This window comes from Anomaloglossus baeobatrachus, chromosome 6 (genome assembly GCF_048569485.1).
Source record: "Anomaloglossus baeobatrachus isolate aAnoBae1 chromosome 6, aAnoBae1.hap1, whole genome shotgun sequence".
NCBI lineage: Eukaryota > Metazoa > Chordata > Amphibia > Anura > Aromobatidae > Anomaloglossus > Anomaloglossus baeobatrachus.
Window position 1 is genome coordinate 481,099,925 of NC_134358.1, and position 14,974 is coordinate 481,114,898.

The following is a 14,974-nucleotide window of genomic DNA, read 5'->3' on the forward strand; positions in this document are numbered from 1 at the left end:
ACATTCAACTGGCCCGTGATGACCAATCTACTTTCCAGGACTCTGTCATTTAGGAATGCTCGGACCTGACACCCATAATGTGGTGGTGCACCATCCCAGGTCCAACAGTGTCCTGGAAAGTGGATTGGTCATCGTGGGCCAGTTGAATGGCCACCAAGGTCTTACAATCTGACTCCTTTAGACTTTTATGTTTGGGGTGATCTGAAGGCAATTGTCTATGCTGTGAAGATACAAGATGTGCAGCATCTGAAACAACGGTTAACGGAAGCTTGTGCTAACATTTCTTCTGCGGTGTTGCTATCAATGTGTCAAGAGTGGGAGAAGAAGGTTGCATTGACAATCCAACACAATGGGCAGGACTTTGAACACATTGTATAAGTGGTCATAAAATTGTAAATAACTAATGAACAAAGTTATGTTAAAACCAAGCACACCATTGTTTTTCTTATGAAATTCTCAATAGGTTTGATGTGTTACATGACCCTCTTCCCATTAGAAAAGATAAACTTGGATCCAAAATGGCCAACTTCAAAATGTCAGCCATGGCCACCACCCATCTTGAAAAATCCCCCCCTCTCATACACTAATTAGCCACAAACCGGAAGTTGATATCACCAACCATTCCCATTTTATTTAGGTGTATCCATATAAATGGCCCACCTTGTATATTTAAACCTTTTGCATGATCATGAATAAGAACCGATTTTGTTCGAAACGCGTAGGACAGGACTGTGTATATGTTTTAACTTATGGAAGAATTAAGCAAAAGTTTTAATATACTATCTGTGGAATCTGGTCTCTTTCTAATGTGGAAAACAAAAACTCTGCCTGTTTGGTATCTGCGTAATTGTACTAACCTGGGGAATCCTGTTGCCTGATCAGTTTTACGATAAAATAAACCCTCTAAATAACAAGTGTTTTGGGGGGTTTTTTTCTTGATATTTTTTTTTTTTTTTGTTTTTTTGCCACATTTGGAATTTTTTTCCTGCTTTCCAGCACATCATATAATAAAATAGATGGCGCCATTCAGATGTACAAATAATCACGCAATCCCATGGCTTTGTCGAAGGAGAAGAAAAAAAAAAGTTTATGGCTCTTGGAATAAGGGGAGGAAATAAAAAAAATAAAGGGCAAAAATGAAAATTTGCCGGTCTTTAAGGGGATAAAGTTAGTTAAAAAGTACCGTAGATAAGTAGAAAAAATGTGGCCATATGCTCTAATTCAGGAGCCTTATCTAACATGCCCGCTCAGGGCTGGGGTCTACCAAAACTTATTATCCCCCGCTCTAAATAGAGGTAAACACAATTTTCTCATTTTCCGGTGAAATTCTCCTTCTCTTGTAAGGACATGCACAACTTTTTGCTTGACATCAGTAATTGGGTTTCTGCAGTAATACTTATGTGCGATGTTCGTATGTTGCTATGAAACGTCATATTTGGATTTCTTTTTGGGAAAACTGATACCACATGAGTGATATATTACTGTAAGTGGATCTTGAAGTTCTCATTTCCATACCATGAAATTTCTTTTTTGATGGCTGCCGTACTTTTTCATATTCTATCTTACACCAATATTCACCTTTTTTTTAATTTTTTTTATTTTTAATGTATTTTACACCAGTTTTCACTCTTATGAATGGCCTGTGAAGTGGGCTACTGCTCATGACAAAGTCAACGGTAGATGTAACCTCAGACATAGATTGCGTGAGTGAAAGGACGACATCTGTTAACACAAAATAACTGTTCACGCCCGGTACAATCGCTCAGTGCACCCTTGGTGAGGCCAAGCAGTACAGGGCACCTCCCCACCAAATTGTTTTCCGTCTAAAAGCCAGGGCTGTCAATCAAGGAAGAAGAGGGCAGGTATAGATGTAAAACAAGTAGGGTGGATGGGAAGGGGCTTTGAACTGCTCTGCTATTCCAAGGTTCACTGAGCATGTGTGCTTGGTTTGAGCAGTCATTTTGTGCTGACAGACTACTTCTAAGAAAAACCTGTTGTAGGCACGTTGGTCAACTTGGGTCTTTTGTCTACAAAGCTTATCCTCAACCCAAACCACTTAGATTCGGCTATACTGCAACAACACATTCAGCACTACAACCTCGCATCCAATAACAATCAATAGTGTAACGATTGTTTGTCACAAGTCACACAGCCTCATAGACCACAATAAAAGTTGCATTGAACTGCAGTCTTGCGTTTTGTTCCCCGACCCCCCCCAACCCACACACAAATTTTTGTTTCAAAATAGTAATGTACAGCAAGTTGCAGACAAGTTGCACAAGTGTTGATGGCCAGGTAACTTGTCTGTGGTCATGCAGCCAAAATAACCGTGTAGCCTAATGGGAATCTGTCGTGCAAAAAGCTATTTACTTGCCGATTTAGGGTTAATGTGTAAGTAAACAGAGTTAAAATGCTGCTTGGCCGCCTTACTAAAAGTACAGCTACTGGGAGGAAATTAACTTTTTCTCCCAGTAGCCACTCCATTTCAGTCATAGAGGCGTGCACAGGTGAGTATAGATCACTCAGTAATACTGGGCGCCATGGCTGTAATCATGCTCCAACACTTTGATTGACAGCTTGCTCTTTAGCGCATCTGTGCAGAGTGAGTTGTCAAAGTGCCGTGGAGTGATTACTAGAGATCAGTGAACCCATAGAAGTTTGGTTTGGCGGGTTCAGCCGGACTTTAGATAAAGTTTGGTTTGGGACTTGAACTTGACCTGAACCGCAATGGAAGTCACTGATTGGGCAGTTTGGCTCTCCGCCTGCATACAGCCAGCCATACGCAGTTCTTTGGTGCACACTACATCTGATCATGCTGTTGTTAACTTGTTACCCTCATTGTGAGCCAATCAAACACTGCAAGTAGCTCGCACTGGGCTGAGGACTGAGTGTACCCGAGCACAGCAATGCTCACGCAAGTGGTTTGCATACGTACAGCATCCAAACTCCGAAGCCGAATTCTGTTTTGTTTTTTTTTGTTTTTTTTTTTGTAAAGTCTGTGTTTGCTACGGCTAACGAATATATAGCCTCGGGTTCGCTCATCTCTAGTGATTACAGACGCTGGTCTCAATATAGTGAGTGATCAATGTAACCTCCTGTGTGCACGTCCCTATGACTGGAAGTGTCTTCTGAGAGGATATGAAGTGCATTTGCTCCTGGTAGCCATGCTTAGTAAGGTGAGGTGGCCAAGCAGCATTTTAACCTTCGTTATCTGCAGATTAACCTTATATCATCAGGTAAATAGGAGATTTAAGCCTGTCGTACAATAGCACTAAAGGTCCAGTCATACATAACGAGATCGTTACAACGTCAGTTTCCGGATCGTTGTTAAATAGTTGGTGAGATGTCAGTCATTTTCCCAACGACTTTAGTAACGATGCAGCGACCTGTATAACGATCTCGTTGCTCATTGAGACCCGGTCACACAGCAGCTATGTAACGATTCCGACCTCGAATAGGGGCGTAGTGTTTGACACTGTAAGCCACGTAGGTGTGCATATGCGTTGCCTTTTCCACACCCCACCACTCCGATTGGTGGCCCATACTGCGTTCTGATTAGGTGGCCGGCCTAGAAGGCAAGTTTTTGGATCACTTCATCCTTTGATCCTTTTTGAGCCTTGATTTGAGGATAGAACCTGCGACTCCACCCGGATTCATTTGTACTTTGTTCCCGGTTGCTTTATTGCTTTTCGGATCGAAGCTGCATCTGCACCCGGATTCATCCCTCCTTCGGTCTATCCTCAAAGCAAGGCTCAAAAAGGAACAAAGCATGAAGCGATACCAAATCAGAACACAGTACTGTTTTCAGCGCCAACCAATCTGTGTGCAGAGGGGGCGCGGAAAAGATGACGCAACTACACGCCTACGTATCACACTTTAAGTTCTCATCTAGGTCGTTAACGAGATCGTTGGTAGGTGTCAAACCTACAGATCCATCCTGCCCAGCAGGACTCCAACGAGCCAAAAATGGCCCAGGACACTCAGCAACGACCAACGATCTCACAGCAGGGGGCGGATCGTTGGTACGTGTCAAACACAACGAGATCGCTGGTGAGGTCGATGTTTGGTCACAGAAACTGTGACGTAGCAACGATGTCGTTAGCGATCTCTTTATGTTTGAAGTGGCCTTAAGGGCCTGATTCATGATCCCACCGTTGTTCACATTGGGGTCTATGCTGGAGTCAGACACTCCTTATTCATTGAGAGGTGCATGAATCTGAAGTGGCTGACGGCTGGCGTGTGCCTCTGTCCACTCTGCCGAAAATCTCACTCCAGTGAGTGAGGTGTGCCTGAATGCTGCAACTTTTCAAAGCTTTTATGCCAGAATTCTGGTGTGAAAACTGATGAATCCAGGCCCTACGACCTTGTGAAATGAATACTCAGTCAAGATGCCCTAGTCTAGTTTTATCCACAATCTAACGATATCTGGGCTTCCCACCATGCACTGTTTTTTAATCAGCGAGCTCGATTTGTAAATCTGTACATAAGAACAAGCTAATGCATGGGGTATATGTGCTCCAGCAATCTTTGGCTTGGTTTTGATGTGAAAGGTCTGGTCTGATCTTCAGCCAACAAATCTTCTGATTATGTAATATCATCACAATGTACGGTATATTATTTCCTCACAAAGCTGAAGAAACAACTATAGGTTACTTTTATAAAACGAAGAAAAAAAATAAATAACTTTCCTTCTTGCTGTACTTCATCTGCTGGATTGTATGGTGCCGATCATTGGTTTTTAATTCCCTATTTGCAGCGCTAATTCCCAGTGTCTTTCTTAATGCACCTATTTATCAGATGGTGGGATCTGAACTATTTTGAAGGCTCTGTTCACATTTATAAATCCCGTCACAAACACTGCAACTGGCATATTGCAACTAACATGTTGACTGAAACCTAATTCACCCCGGTATAATTAAGGGGGTGCCACTGGTGTCCCCATCCAGCACTCCCATTCATTTCAGTGTTCTGCTTCTATACCAGGGGATAGCACAGAATTGGCATTCCCAGACGTGACCAAAGCCTAAACGCTGTGTGACAGTCTGGACATTCATATCACTTGTCTGTTAGGCTAGTTTCACACTTGCGTTGAACGGTATCCATTGCGTTGCGTTGTGTGACCGATGCAACGGATGTGTTGCATATAGTGGCACAACGGATGCTGCAAAATAACGGAATCCGTTTTGATTTTCTTTTTTTTTTTTTTACAGTTTTACCAGCGGCAGACTATTGTGAACGATCAGCTGATCGCTCCCTGCAGCCGGCCGCCGGGTGATCAGCTGATCGCTCCCTGCAGCCGGCCGCCGGGTGATCAGCTGATCGCTCCCTGCAGCCGGCCGCCTGGTGATCAGCTGATCGCTCCCAGTAGCCGGCCGCCGGGTGATCAGCTGATCGCTCCCTGCAGCCGGCCGCCGGGTGATCAGCTGAGCGCTGTCACTTGCCGGCGCCCGGGCATGCCGGCGGGCGGGCGCTCAGCTGAACGTTCGACCACCGCGAGCCAAAATAAAGTTTGTGATTTAAAATAAAAAAAGAGCATGCGCAGTGAAATCCAGAGGATTCCGCTGCTCAAAACAACATTACATGCTGCGTTCCTCCCGCTGGGCGGAAGCAACGGAGCGTCGCCCAGCGGAAGCAACGCAGGTCCTTTTGACACAATCCGTCACCCATACAAGTCTATGGGAAACAGCGGAATCCGTTAACGGATTCCGCTGTTTTCCAAAAGGGCGGATTGTAACGGAAGGAAAACAACGCAAGTGTGAAAGTACCCTTACCCATTTATTTTAACTAACCAGGTATGACGATGGTCTCTGATTAGTTGAATACAATGGGTTTTTGCCCAAAAGTCCTTATGTTTTTTCCCTGATTTCAGTTCGCTTTTGTGTTGGCATTTTGTTTTTCCCGTAGAAATAATCAAGACACTTAGACGGGTATCCAATCCTTTTATCCAGTGCCTGTGTGATTTCTTTTTGTCTTCTCCATCTGACCAGCTTTGGGTTTGAGCATATTGTTAATATTTTTTTGTTTTTTGTTTTAATTTTGCAGTTGCACTACAAGGAACCAAGAAAGATGGCAATGGAATCAGTGACAATCGAAGAACCATTAAAACGGGAGATTTGCATTTACTGGAAGGGGAACTTCTGTTACAGGTATGAGAAATGATGATCCATGTAAAGGTGTTATCTCAGTATATTATTTGTCAAAGCCATGTTTTTTCATTTCATCCTCTCCCGTTGGCGTTGGTTTTGACGGGCTGCTAAATTCAATGACGTAGACAAAATTCCATCCGGAGGTGTTTAATATGAAGAGCATCAACAAAATGTATAATGTGATGATGCTATGGGATTAGGTTGACCACTATTAAATCTAAAAGGGCTGGCGTTCCCTATGTGCAGTGATTAGTACCTACCAAGAGAGGTCCAAGGAAGGGCAATCTGTATTGTCCACATTGGAGCCCAAGCATGCAGGATTCGAAGATGACACTTGTAGACTGCCAGATGTGTATGAATTTCTTTCCGAGGCAAGAAATGGGCCCAGGGTGAAGTATAAAAAGACAAGTTGATGGAGGCGTCATGATATCCTCCCCAATGTTCTGCTTCCAAACCTTTGCCCTTTTTATTCATGTGGATATGTCTTTGACATGCACCACCTACCCAAACATTGTTGCAGTCAAAGTACAACCTTTCATGACGAAGCAGGTTTTACAAAAGATCAAAAGTTTATCAACATATAACCTTTTATTTTGACCAAAACGTGATGATCATAATTAGAGAACAGCAACAACTGTAGCACAGAGAAAGGTTATAACTAAACTTTCTGAAGGTAACGACAGTCACTAATCAGTAAAACGTGTACAGGCCGTTGCTTTGAATGACTTCAGCACATCTGCAGCCACAAGACATCACTAGTCTCTCACACTGCTCTGGTGTGATTTTGGTCCTCTCTTCTTCCTGTCTCTTCCACAGATTTTACAGAGGTTTTCCATTGGGTCTAGATCAGGATTCCATTGTTTCAATGGTTTCTGTTTGAAGGAAGTGCTTTATCCGTTTTGCTGTGTGACAGGGGGAATTGTCCTGAATGAAAATTGCTGGCTGATTGAGTGATGAACGCAAGTAAGGAACCACGTGTGGTTGAAGAAGGTTCTAATACACACTTTCATTTACTCTGCCATGTAGCTGTATGAGAGGTCCAACTCCTGCTGCAGAAAACACTCCCCAAACCAAAATACTTCTGTCACCACCTTTCATTGACTTCTTAACACACTTTGGGTTCAGTCTTTCATCACTAAAATGAACTGTAGATAACTTCTTCTCTGTCCACACAACATGTTCCTCACCAAAGGTGACTCTAGCCTTTTGATTCTTTGTGCTAATGAGAGGTTTGGGCACCGCAGAGTGGGCTTTCAGTTTAAATGCACTTTAACGTCGTGACACTGTATGACAAGACTGATCCTTACCCCGTTCAATGCTGAACTGGCAAGCAATTCCAGCTGCAGTGTTGAAATGATTAGCCGTGGAAAGTCTCCATATTATCCTGTCCTCTCTTGCATTTGTCTTTCGAGGGCTACCAGCCTTCTTGGGAGACTTCAAAGAGTTTGTGATGTTTTAAAGATGCAATATTCTTGAAATCACAGACTTGGAACAACCAACTTCTCTTGCTATGGCTGGTAGGGTCACCCCTTTGGCCTTCATCTGGAAAAGATGCTGCCGGAGGGTTTCATTCACTTTGGAACGACACACCACTTTTGCAAAGTCAATGGAAACTGGAAAGTTAGGCTGGCAGTTAAATGGGGTTTGGCAGATAATTAAGGAAATTAGCACCAGGTGCCAGATTAACACCATTACCTTGCAGGTATCTGAAAGTGTTCTCTAATTTTGATCAGTGTTCTTTTATATTTCTCATTTACATTTTTAGGTGCTTTACAATAAATTCAATTTATGAAATAAGCTTTTTAGTATTGTTATTGGAGCATTGTAATATTGTGATGTATGCAAAGAAATATAAAATTAAGATGGCACTCGCCAAGTGTGATTAAACGCTCTTCTTAAATTCATCATGTTAAAATCCATACAGGTAGGTAGGGTCAGGGATATGCGGGCTGCGTGTGGACGATGGCCGTTTTGCGCGTATGTGCGCTTCAACAAGGACCTGTTGAAGTACACAATGAATGTCGTCCACACGCTGCCCGCATCCCCCTGCCCCACCTACCTTCATGAATTTTAAAATGACGAATTAAATAAGAGTATTTTATCACAATTCGTGGGTGCCATCTTAATTTTTCATCTCTTGGCGTACATTTCATTGAATCTCGGATAGAGAATTGAGCACCACCGAATTTCGCTACAATAAAGGACTTCTTCCCAATTTCCTTTAATACTTCACTTGAGGACTAGATCCTTAGTGCGGTTCCACTTCTGTTGAGGGTGAACATTGTAATATTGCTTTACTACATCCTAAGCAAATAATTATTAAAGGGAATCTGTCAGCAGGTTTTTGCTACCTCATGTGAGAGCAGCAGGATGTAGGCAGAGAGGCCCTGAATCCAACAATGTATTACTTAGATTACTGGGTGCAGCCATTCTGACACAGAGATTTTAGATTTAGCAATGATAAAATTGCAACCACCCACACCAGACTCTATATATGTAATGTCTATAGGCCGTGAGCTGCTAATCATAGTAGGGTGCGTGTCTGACTAGGGCTCACACACTGCTGTGTCTGATCTAGTCTGGCAATGATAATATCCTGACGCTAAAACAAACATTGCAGGTAAACAAGGAAAGGAACCTTGATAAGAGCGGCATAGCTAAAATCTGTGTTTTGACCACTGCAGAATGCGGTCTTCCGATTACATAGTAAAAACCTGCTGACAAATTACCTTTAAGTGTGGACATGATTGTTCTCGTATTCATCAAGTCTCTTATCTGGCATAAAGGAAATTAAGAGCGGAACAATGAATTCTATTGGATCCTTTTGGACATCCTAAATGAGCCTCTCTGGTACATGTTTCAGCAGTTATGAGTTGTATGTCATTAAAATCTATGGCTTATGGGTACATTTTCTTATGATGGCCACATCAAAGGCCGGGGTTTCCTTTTATGATGTTCAAGAAGACCCATGCCTGGCCTCTCATGTAATGTAGGTTTAGTCTGTATGGTCGCACTGTATCAAAGCATTTGAAGTAATTAAGGAAATTGCAGTTTACATTTGTCCCTGACGCAGCACACATTCATTTTTAACTTTCCTTCCTAATGAATTCTTCATGGAAGTGGTTACAATAAGCGGCTTATTGAAAGTAAATTGGCATATGTTACAGGGCTATTTACCCCCGGGCAAGTTTACAATAAAGATTGCTGCTTCGTAAATGGTCGGATGAGGGGGGGTTTCTAAGCTTTATTGAAATAAAACTCCAGATCATAGGCTCTGTGGTCATTAAGTTGTCTGCCCATCACAGTCACCTCTGTGTGTAAAGATCCTCTGGATGGAGACTGACGTTACAAGAGGTCTATTTTATGGAGGCTGAGGTTGGAATACTACATCTATCACTTCTGGATTCCTGTATTTTAAAAATTATAGCAGATCTGATTTTGTGCCAACCACCTCCCTGTCAAGGGACTCTGTCAGCACAGAACTGCTGTTCCAACGAAGTACAGGCCCTCAATGCATCATGGTGGGGGCCAAACATTTAAGTGCACCTTGTCACTTGCTTGATGTCCCTTTTATCTTCACTAGCCCCCTTTTCTTTGATTGACAGCTCTGGCTTCATAGAGCCAGAGATGGACTGAAATAGATGAAAAACAGGCAGGTGAGAAGCTGCACTTAACTGCTTAGCCCCTCCATGATGCCCTGAGCACCTGTGTTTGGTTTGAACAGTCATTCTGTGCTGACAGTCCCTTTAATGCAGACTGTTGAGAAGCTGCTGCCTATTTCCAGATTGAACAAAGAAATCTGTTATTAATACTCCCTGATTTTCCTTTAACTCTACATTATCAAGTCAGGACACCCGCTTGTGCATAAGATCTTTTACCTTTTTCCAAAATTGGCTTTTTTAGCTGACTTTTTCCTGTATATGGAGGCTTTAAAGTGCCACTCCAGCATTTATTTGTTTTTGATTTATTTCACCACTGGTGTGGTGCTTTAAATAGAAGTCCCTTGCTCAATCTCTTATATGTCTTCATCTTTTTCCAGTGTAGCTCCAGTTGGTCTCTTGTGATTTGTGACCTGCCGACAACTCCAGTGTTACATGGAGCGTGCCAGAGGTCTCAGCTCAATACAGCTCTATAAGAGCCTCGTTCTGGCTCTCAAAGACTTGCACTGAGCGCTTGTGATGTAACTTCTGCCTTTCCACAGTCAAAAGTTCTGGGTGCAAGATTGCGCCACGGCACGGGACTGGAGTGGTGCTGAGTCAGGATGAAGCTACTGGAGGGTAAGCATAATGCAGGAGGCTTACATTTAAAATTAACTAGCCCCATTCTTAAAGCACCACTCACGAGAGTGTGTGTGTGTGTGTGTGTGTGTGTGTGTGTGTATATATATATATATATATATATATAATATTTATATACAGTACAGACCAAAAGTTTGGACACACCTCATCTCTAGAACAATTGTTAAGAGGAGACTTTGTGCAGCAGGCCTTCATGGTAAAATAGCTGCTAGGAAACCACTGCTAAGGACAGGCAACAAGCAGAAGAGACTTGTTTGGGCTAAAGAACACAAGGAATGGACATTAGACCAGTGGAAATCTGTGCTTTGGTCTGATGAGTCCAAATTTGAGATCTTTGGATCCAACCACCGTGTCTTTGTAGACAAGGTGAACGGATGGACTCTACATGCCTGGTTCCCACCGTGAAGCATGGAGGAGGAGGTGTGATGGTGTGGGGGTGCTTTGCTGGTGACACTGTTGGGGATTTATTCAAAATTGAAGGCATACAGAACCAGCATGGCTACCACAGCATCTTGCAGCGGCATGCTATTCCATCTGGTTTGCGTTTAGTTGGACCATCATTTGTTTTTCAACAGGACAATGACCCCAAACACACCTCCAGGCTGTGTAAGGGCTATTTGACTAAGAAGGAGAGTGATGGGGTGCTACGCCAGATGACCTGGCCTCCACAGTCACCAGACCTGAACCCAATCGAGATGGTGTGGGATGAGATGGACCGCAGAGTGAAGGCAGAAGGGTGAACAAGTGCTAAGCATCTCTGGGAACTCCTTCAAGACTGTTGGAAGACCATTTCCGCTGACTACCTCTTGAAGCTCATTAAGAGAATGCCAAGAATGTGAAAAGCAGTAATCGAGGCAAAAGGTGGCTACTTTGAAGAGCCTAGAATATAAGACATATGTTCAGTTGTTTCACACTTTAAGTATTTCATTCCACATGTTTTAATTCACAGTTTTGATGCCTTCAATGTGAATCTACAATTTTCAAAGTCCTGAAAATAAAGAAAACTCTTTGAAGAATGAGAAGGTGTGTCCAAACGTTTGGTCTGTGTGTGTGTGTGTATATATATATATATATATATATATATATATATATATATATATATATATATATATATATATATATATATATATATATATATATATATATATATATATATATATATATATATATATATATATATATATATATATACATATACATATACATATACATACAGTACATACATACACATATATATGTGTAGATAGATATAGATATGTGTTTCTTAAAGCACCACTCATGAGTGTGTGTATATAATGGGGCTAGTTAATTTTTTTCTTTTGATTTATGATATAATATGTAGTTGAAAAGTCAGCATTCTGTGAGCTCCATGTGATATAATACAGAGAGTACAACATTCCTATATAATAGCCCAATATATTTCACATAGACATTTTATGTCTCATTAATTTTGATTCTTTAGGGAAAAACTGCCAACAATAAAATGTGACACCTCTTATTATCTGCTCACCCCTCACTGTACATTATTAAGAATTAAAGGGGTTGTCCACTACTTTTGCTTTTGATCAGGTCATGGGGGTCCTTCACCGATCACCTATTATCAAGCTCCAAATGTGGCCAGATGTAAACTGTGCACGGAGCGAACAGCTGATCCCAGGTACTACAGATCCGCTCCTGCTCAATCCTATGGGTAGATCAATATCACAATAGAGCTCAGCCCCTTCTAAAGAACAGACCAATTCATCATTTTAGAATTATATTGTTTTGTAACATTTTTGTAGCCCGGGAAAAATTGTTGACTAGAAGGAAAATGCCATGAAATAACATTTACTTACATGTATTCCTGCCTGTCTTTGTTTACTTTGTCTGACTTTTATGGATGTGACCGCTGCAGTCAATCACTGGACTCGATGGTGTGATTGGTGCTAAGGCAAATAATTGTCTGCAGCTCCCGCTTGGGTAATCACTTTTGATTCATCGGTTGAGTGCATTTGTTGGGTCATTATATTGCGTATAACAAGACAGATCTTGTTGCTCCACTTCTGCATTTTTTACCCACTTGTGGTTTCTGCCTGAAAATTCTGATTGTAAAATACTGACCCGATACTCAGTGTGAACGCGTTCTTATAGTGATAATGTGTGTCAGATCTTTTCTTTTTTCTATATGGTAACTCCACTAATGTTTTGACAACTTTTTGTTTTTTTTCCCCAGTCATTTAAGGAATGTTTCCCATGTAATTCGCATCCATGGATATTTTGTTTGAAAACTACTTTTTGCTCAAATGATGAGAAACGTGTCGGACTCACTTAGGCGTGAACATCTTCCATTTGGAGCCGGTTTCCTGTGTAGGAAAAAATATATTTTGGTACATTAAATCAATTTTGATCCATTTTCTAGTTCCGCCTTAATGTTACAGCCTTAAATCTGCAATGAGCCGTCCATCTCCCTCACTAATGGAGCGTTTGTGCTGAAGAAATGATCTTTGTTATAGAGCACAAGTGTGGGTGCCATACTGAACAAGTGGCCCAGTGTGCACATCCAGCCAGCGACCGCTACTGTGCGCTTATATGATGCGTAAATAAGCCTTGCCTTCATCCTTACGATGATGATGATGGTGGTTGTGAAATAGCAAATAAAAAAACACGAAATAACGCTCTGTCCACGTGTCGACGGTATATGATGGCCAGATTTGCGGTGATTGTGGCCTATGGATATGTTTAGCGCATGTGCCGAGATCTTTCCCAGCACATAGGCCTGAGGCCCTGTGCCCACAGGAGAAAATACCTGCGTATTTTGCTGCGGAAAACCTGCGTATTTTCTAGATTTTCCAGATAAGTATGCAGGTTTGCGCAAGTACACAGACTCCCCATGTTATCCTATGTGATTTGGTGTGTGCTGTTTATATGCTGCGGATTTTCCACCTGCGGAAAATGCTGCGGAATTTCCGCTGCCGCAAAGAACGGCATTATTCCTGCGGATTGTCCTGCGGATTTCCTGCCTTTCTACTATGGAGATACAAGGGGGAAATCCGCAGGACAAACGCACGAATTCCGCACATCGTCCGTAGATTTTCCGCAGCAATTTCGCATGAAATACGTATAAATGGATAGCTGCGGATTCCGGGGAGCTGCCCGGTGACTCTGCGGAAATACCTGCAGAAAAATCCTCAGGTATTTTTTTCCTGTGGGCACAGGGTCTAAAGGCCCTGTCACACACAGAGATAAATCTGCGGCAGATCTGTGGTTGCAGTGAAATTGTGGACAATCAGTGCCAGGTTTGTGGCTGTATACAAATGGAACAATATGTCCATGATTTCACTGCAACCACAGATCTGCCAAAGATTTATCTCTGTGTGTGACGGGGCCTTAAGATGTACTATAATCCAGGTCCAGCTAGTGTTAATCATCTATTAATGTAATGTTCCTGCAATTTTTCTTTGTCTTTATTGTATTATGTTATGAAGCTTTAGAATTTATTGCAGTGAATTTCTTTCATTACATTCAAGAACCAGCTTGTCCAACCATAACTCATTACTAGAAATGAGCAAATCAGTACTGTTCACTACTCACACAAAAAGCATGGCTTTCGGGTTACTCGCTACTTAGCGGGTATTTCCCATTGACTTACATTGCGCCCGCTACTCGTAATAAATATGCGAGTAGTGGACAGTATTCGCTAACAGAATAGCGAGAACGAATAGTCAACTCCTCGCTCAACACTAGTTATAATATTCTTGCTGCTCTGCTTTTGTATTTTTTCTTAAATCTGCCATCTGTCTTGACCAAGGATGTGGTGCTCACTGACTAATTATGCGGAGCAGCCTAAAATCACACACCTAGAAAATCCGGTGAGCTAGACTTTTTTTTGTGAAAGACCAAAAAATTAAAATTGGTCACTAAGTAAAAAGCTCTATATCTCTGAAATGTATGGTGGGTTTAAAAACAAAAAAGGCAGGATACCCAGAGGAATAAAATGAGAAAACTGTGATCAATCAACATCTTTCTGGCTTGATTAAGGTCATCCATATGTCGTTGCCTATCCTGCTCCTGTGCAGTAGGGTTTTGCTCTGAACCCCTGAGGGCATACCCTACCTGCTGTAATGCACATGCCCGGGACAGACTAAGGGGTACATTGCACGTTGCGGCATCGCTACTGCAATCTCGTCGGGGTCAAATCGAAAGTGACGCACATCCGGCGCTGGTAACGACGTCGCAACGTGTAAAGCCTAGAAGCCCCAATAAACTATCGCAAAAGCGTCAAATGTGTAGTGTCGGTCTTTTCCATAATTTCGCTGCAGCGACAGGTACGATGTTGTTCCTTGTTCCTGCAGTAGCACACATCGCTGTGTATGAAGCCGCAGGAGCGAGGAACCTCTCCTTAACTGCGTCCCGCCTGCAATGAGGAAGGAAGGAGGTGGGCGGGATGTTTATGTCCCGCTCATCTCCGCCCCTCCGCTTCTATTGGCCGCCTGCCAAGTGATGCCGCACGACCCGCCACCTTAGGAAGGAGGCGGGTCGCCGGCCAGAGCG

General features: G+C 42.5%; 1 protein-coding gene across 2 annotated transcripts in view; it reads left to right on the plus strand.

Moving 5' to 3' along the window:
• AHR (aryl hydrocarbon receptor) overlaps positions 1-14,974 on the plus strand; it is a 178,601-nt gene that overhangs the window by 108,811 nt on the left and 54,816 nt on the right. For both annotated transcript variants that reach the window (XM_075315371.1, XM_075315373.1), the window contains exon 3: positions 6,043-6,146. In XM_075315371.1, coding sequence (XP_075171486.1) covers positions 6,043-6,146 — 104 coding nt within the window. The remainder of the gene's footprint in view (positions 1-6,042; positions 6,147-14,974) is intronic.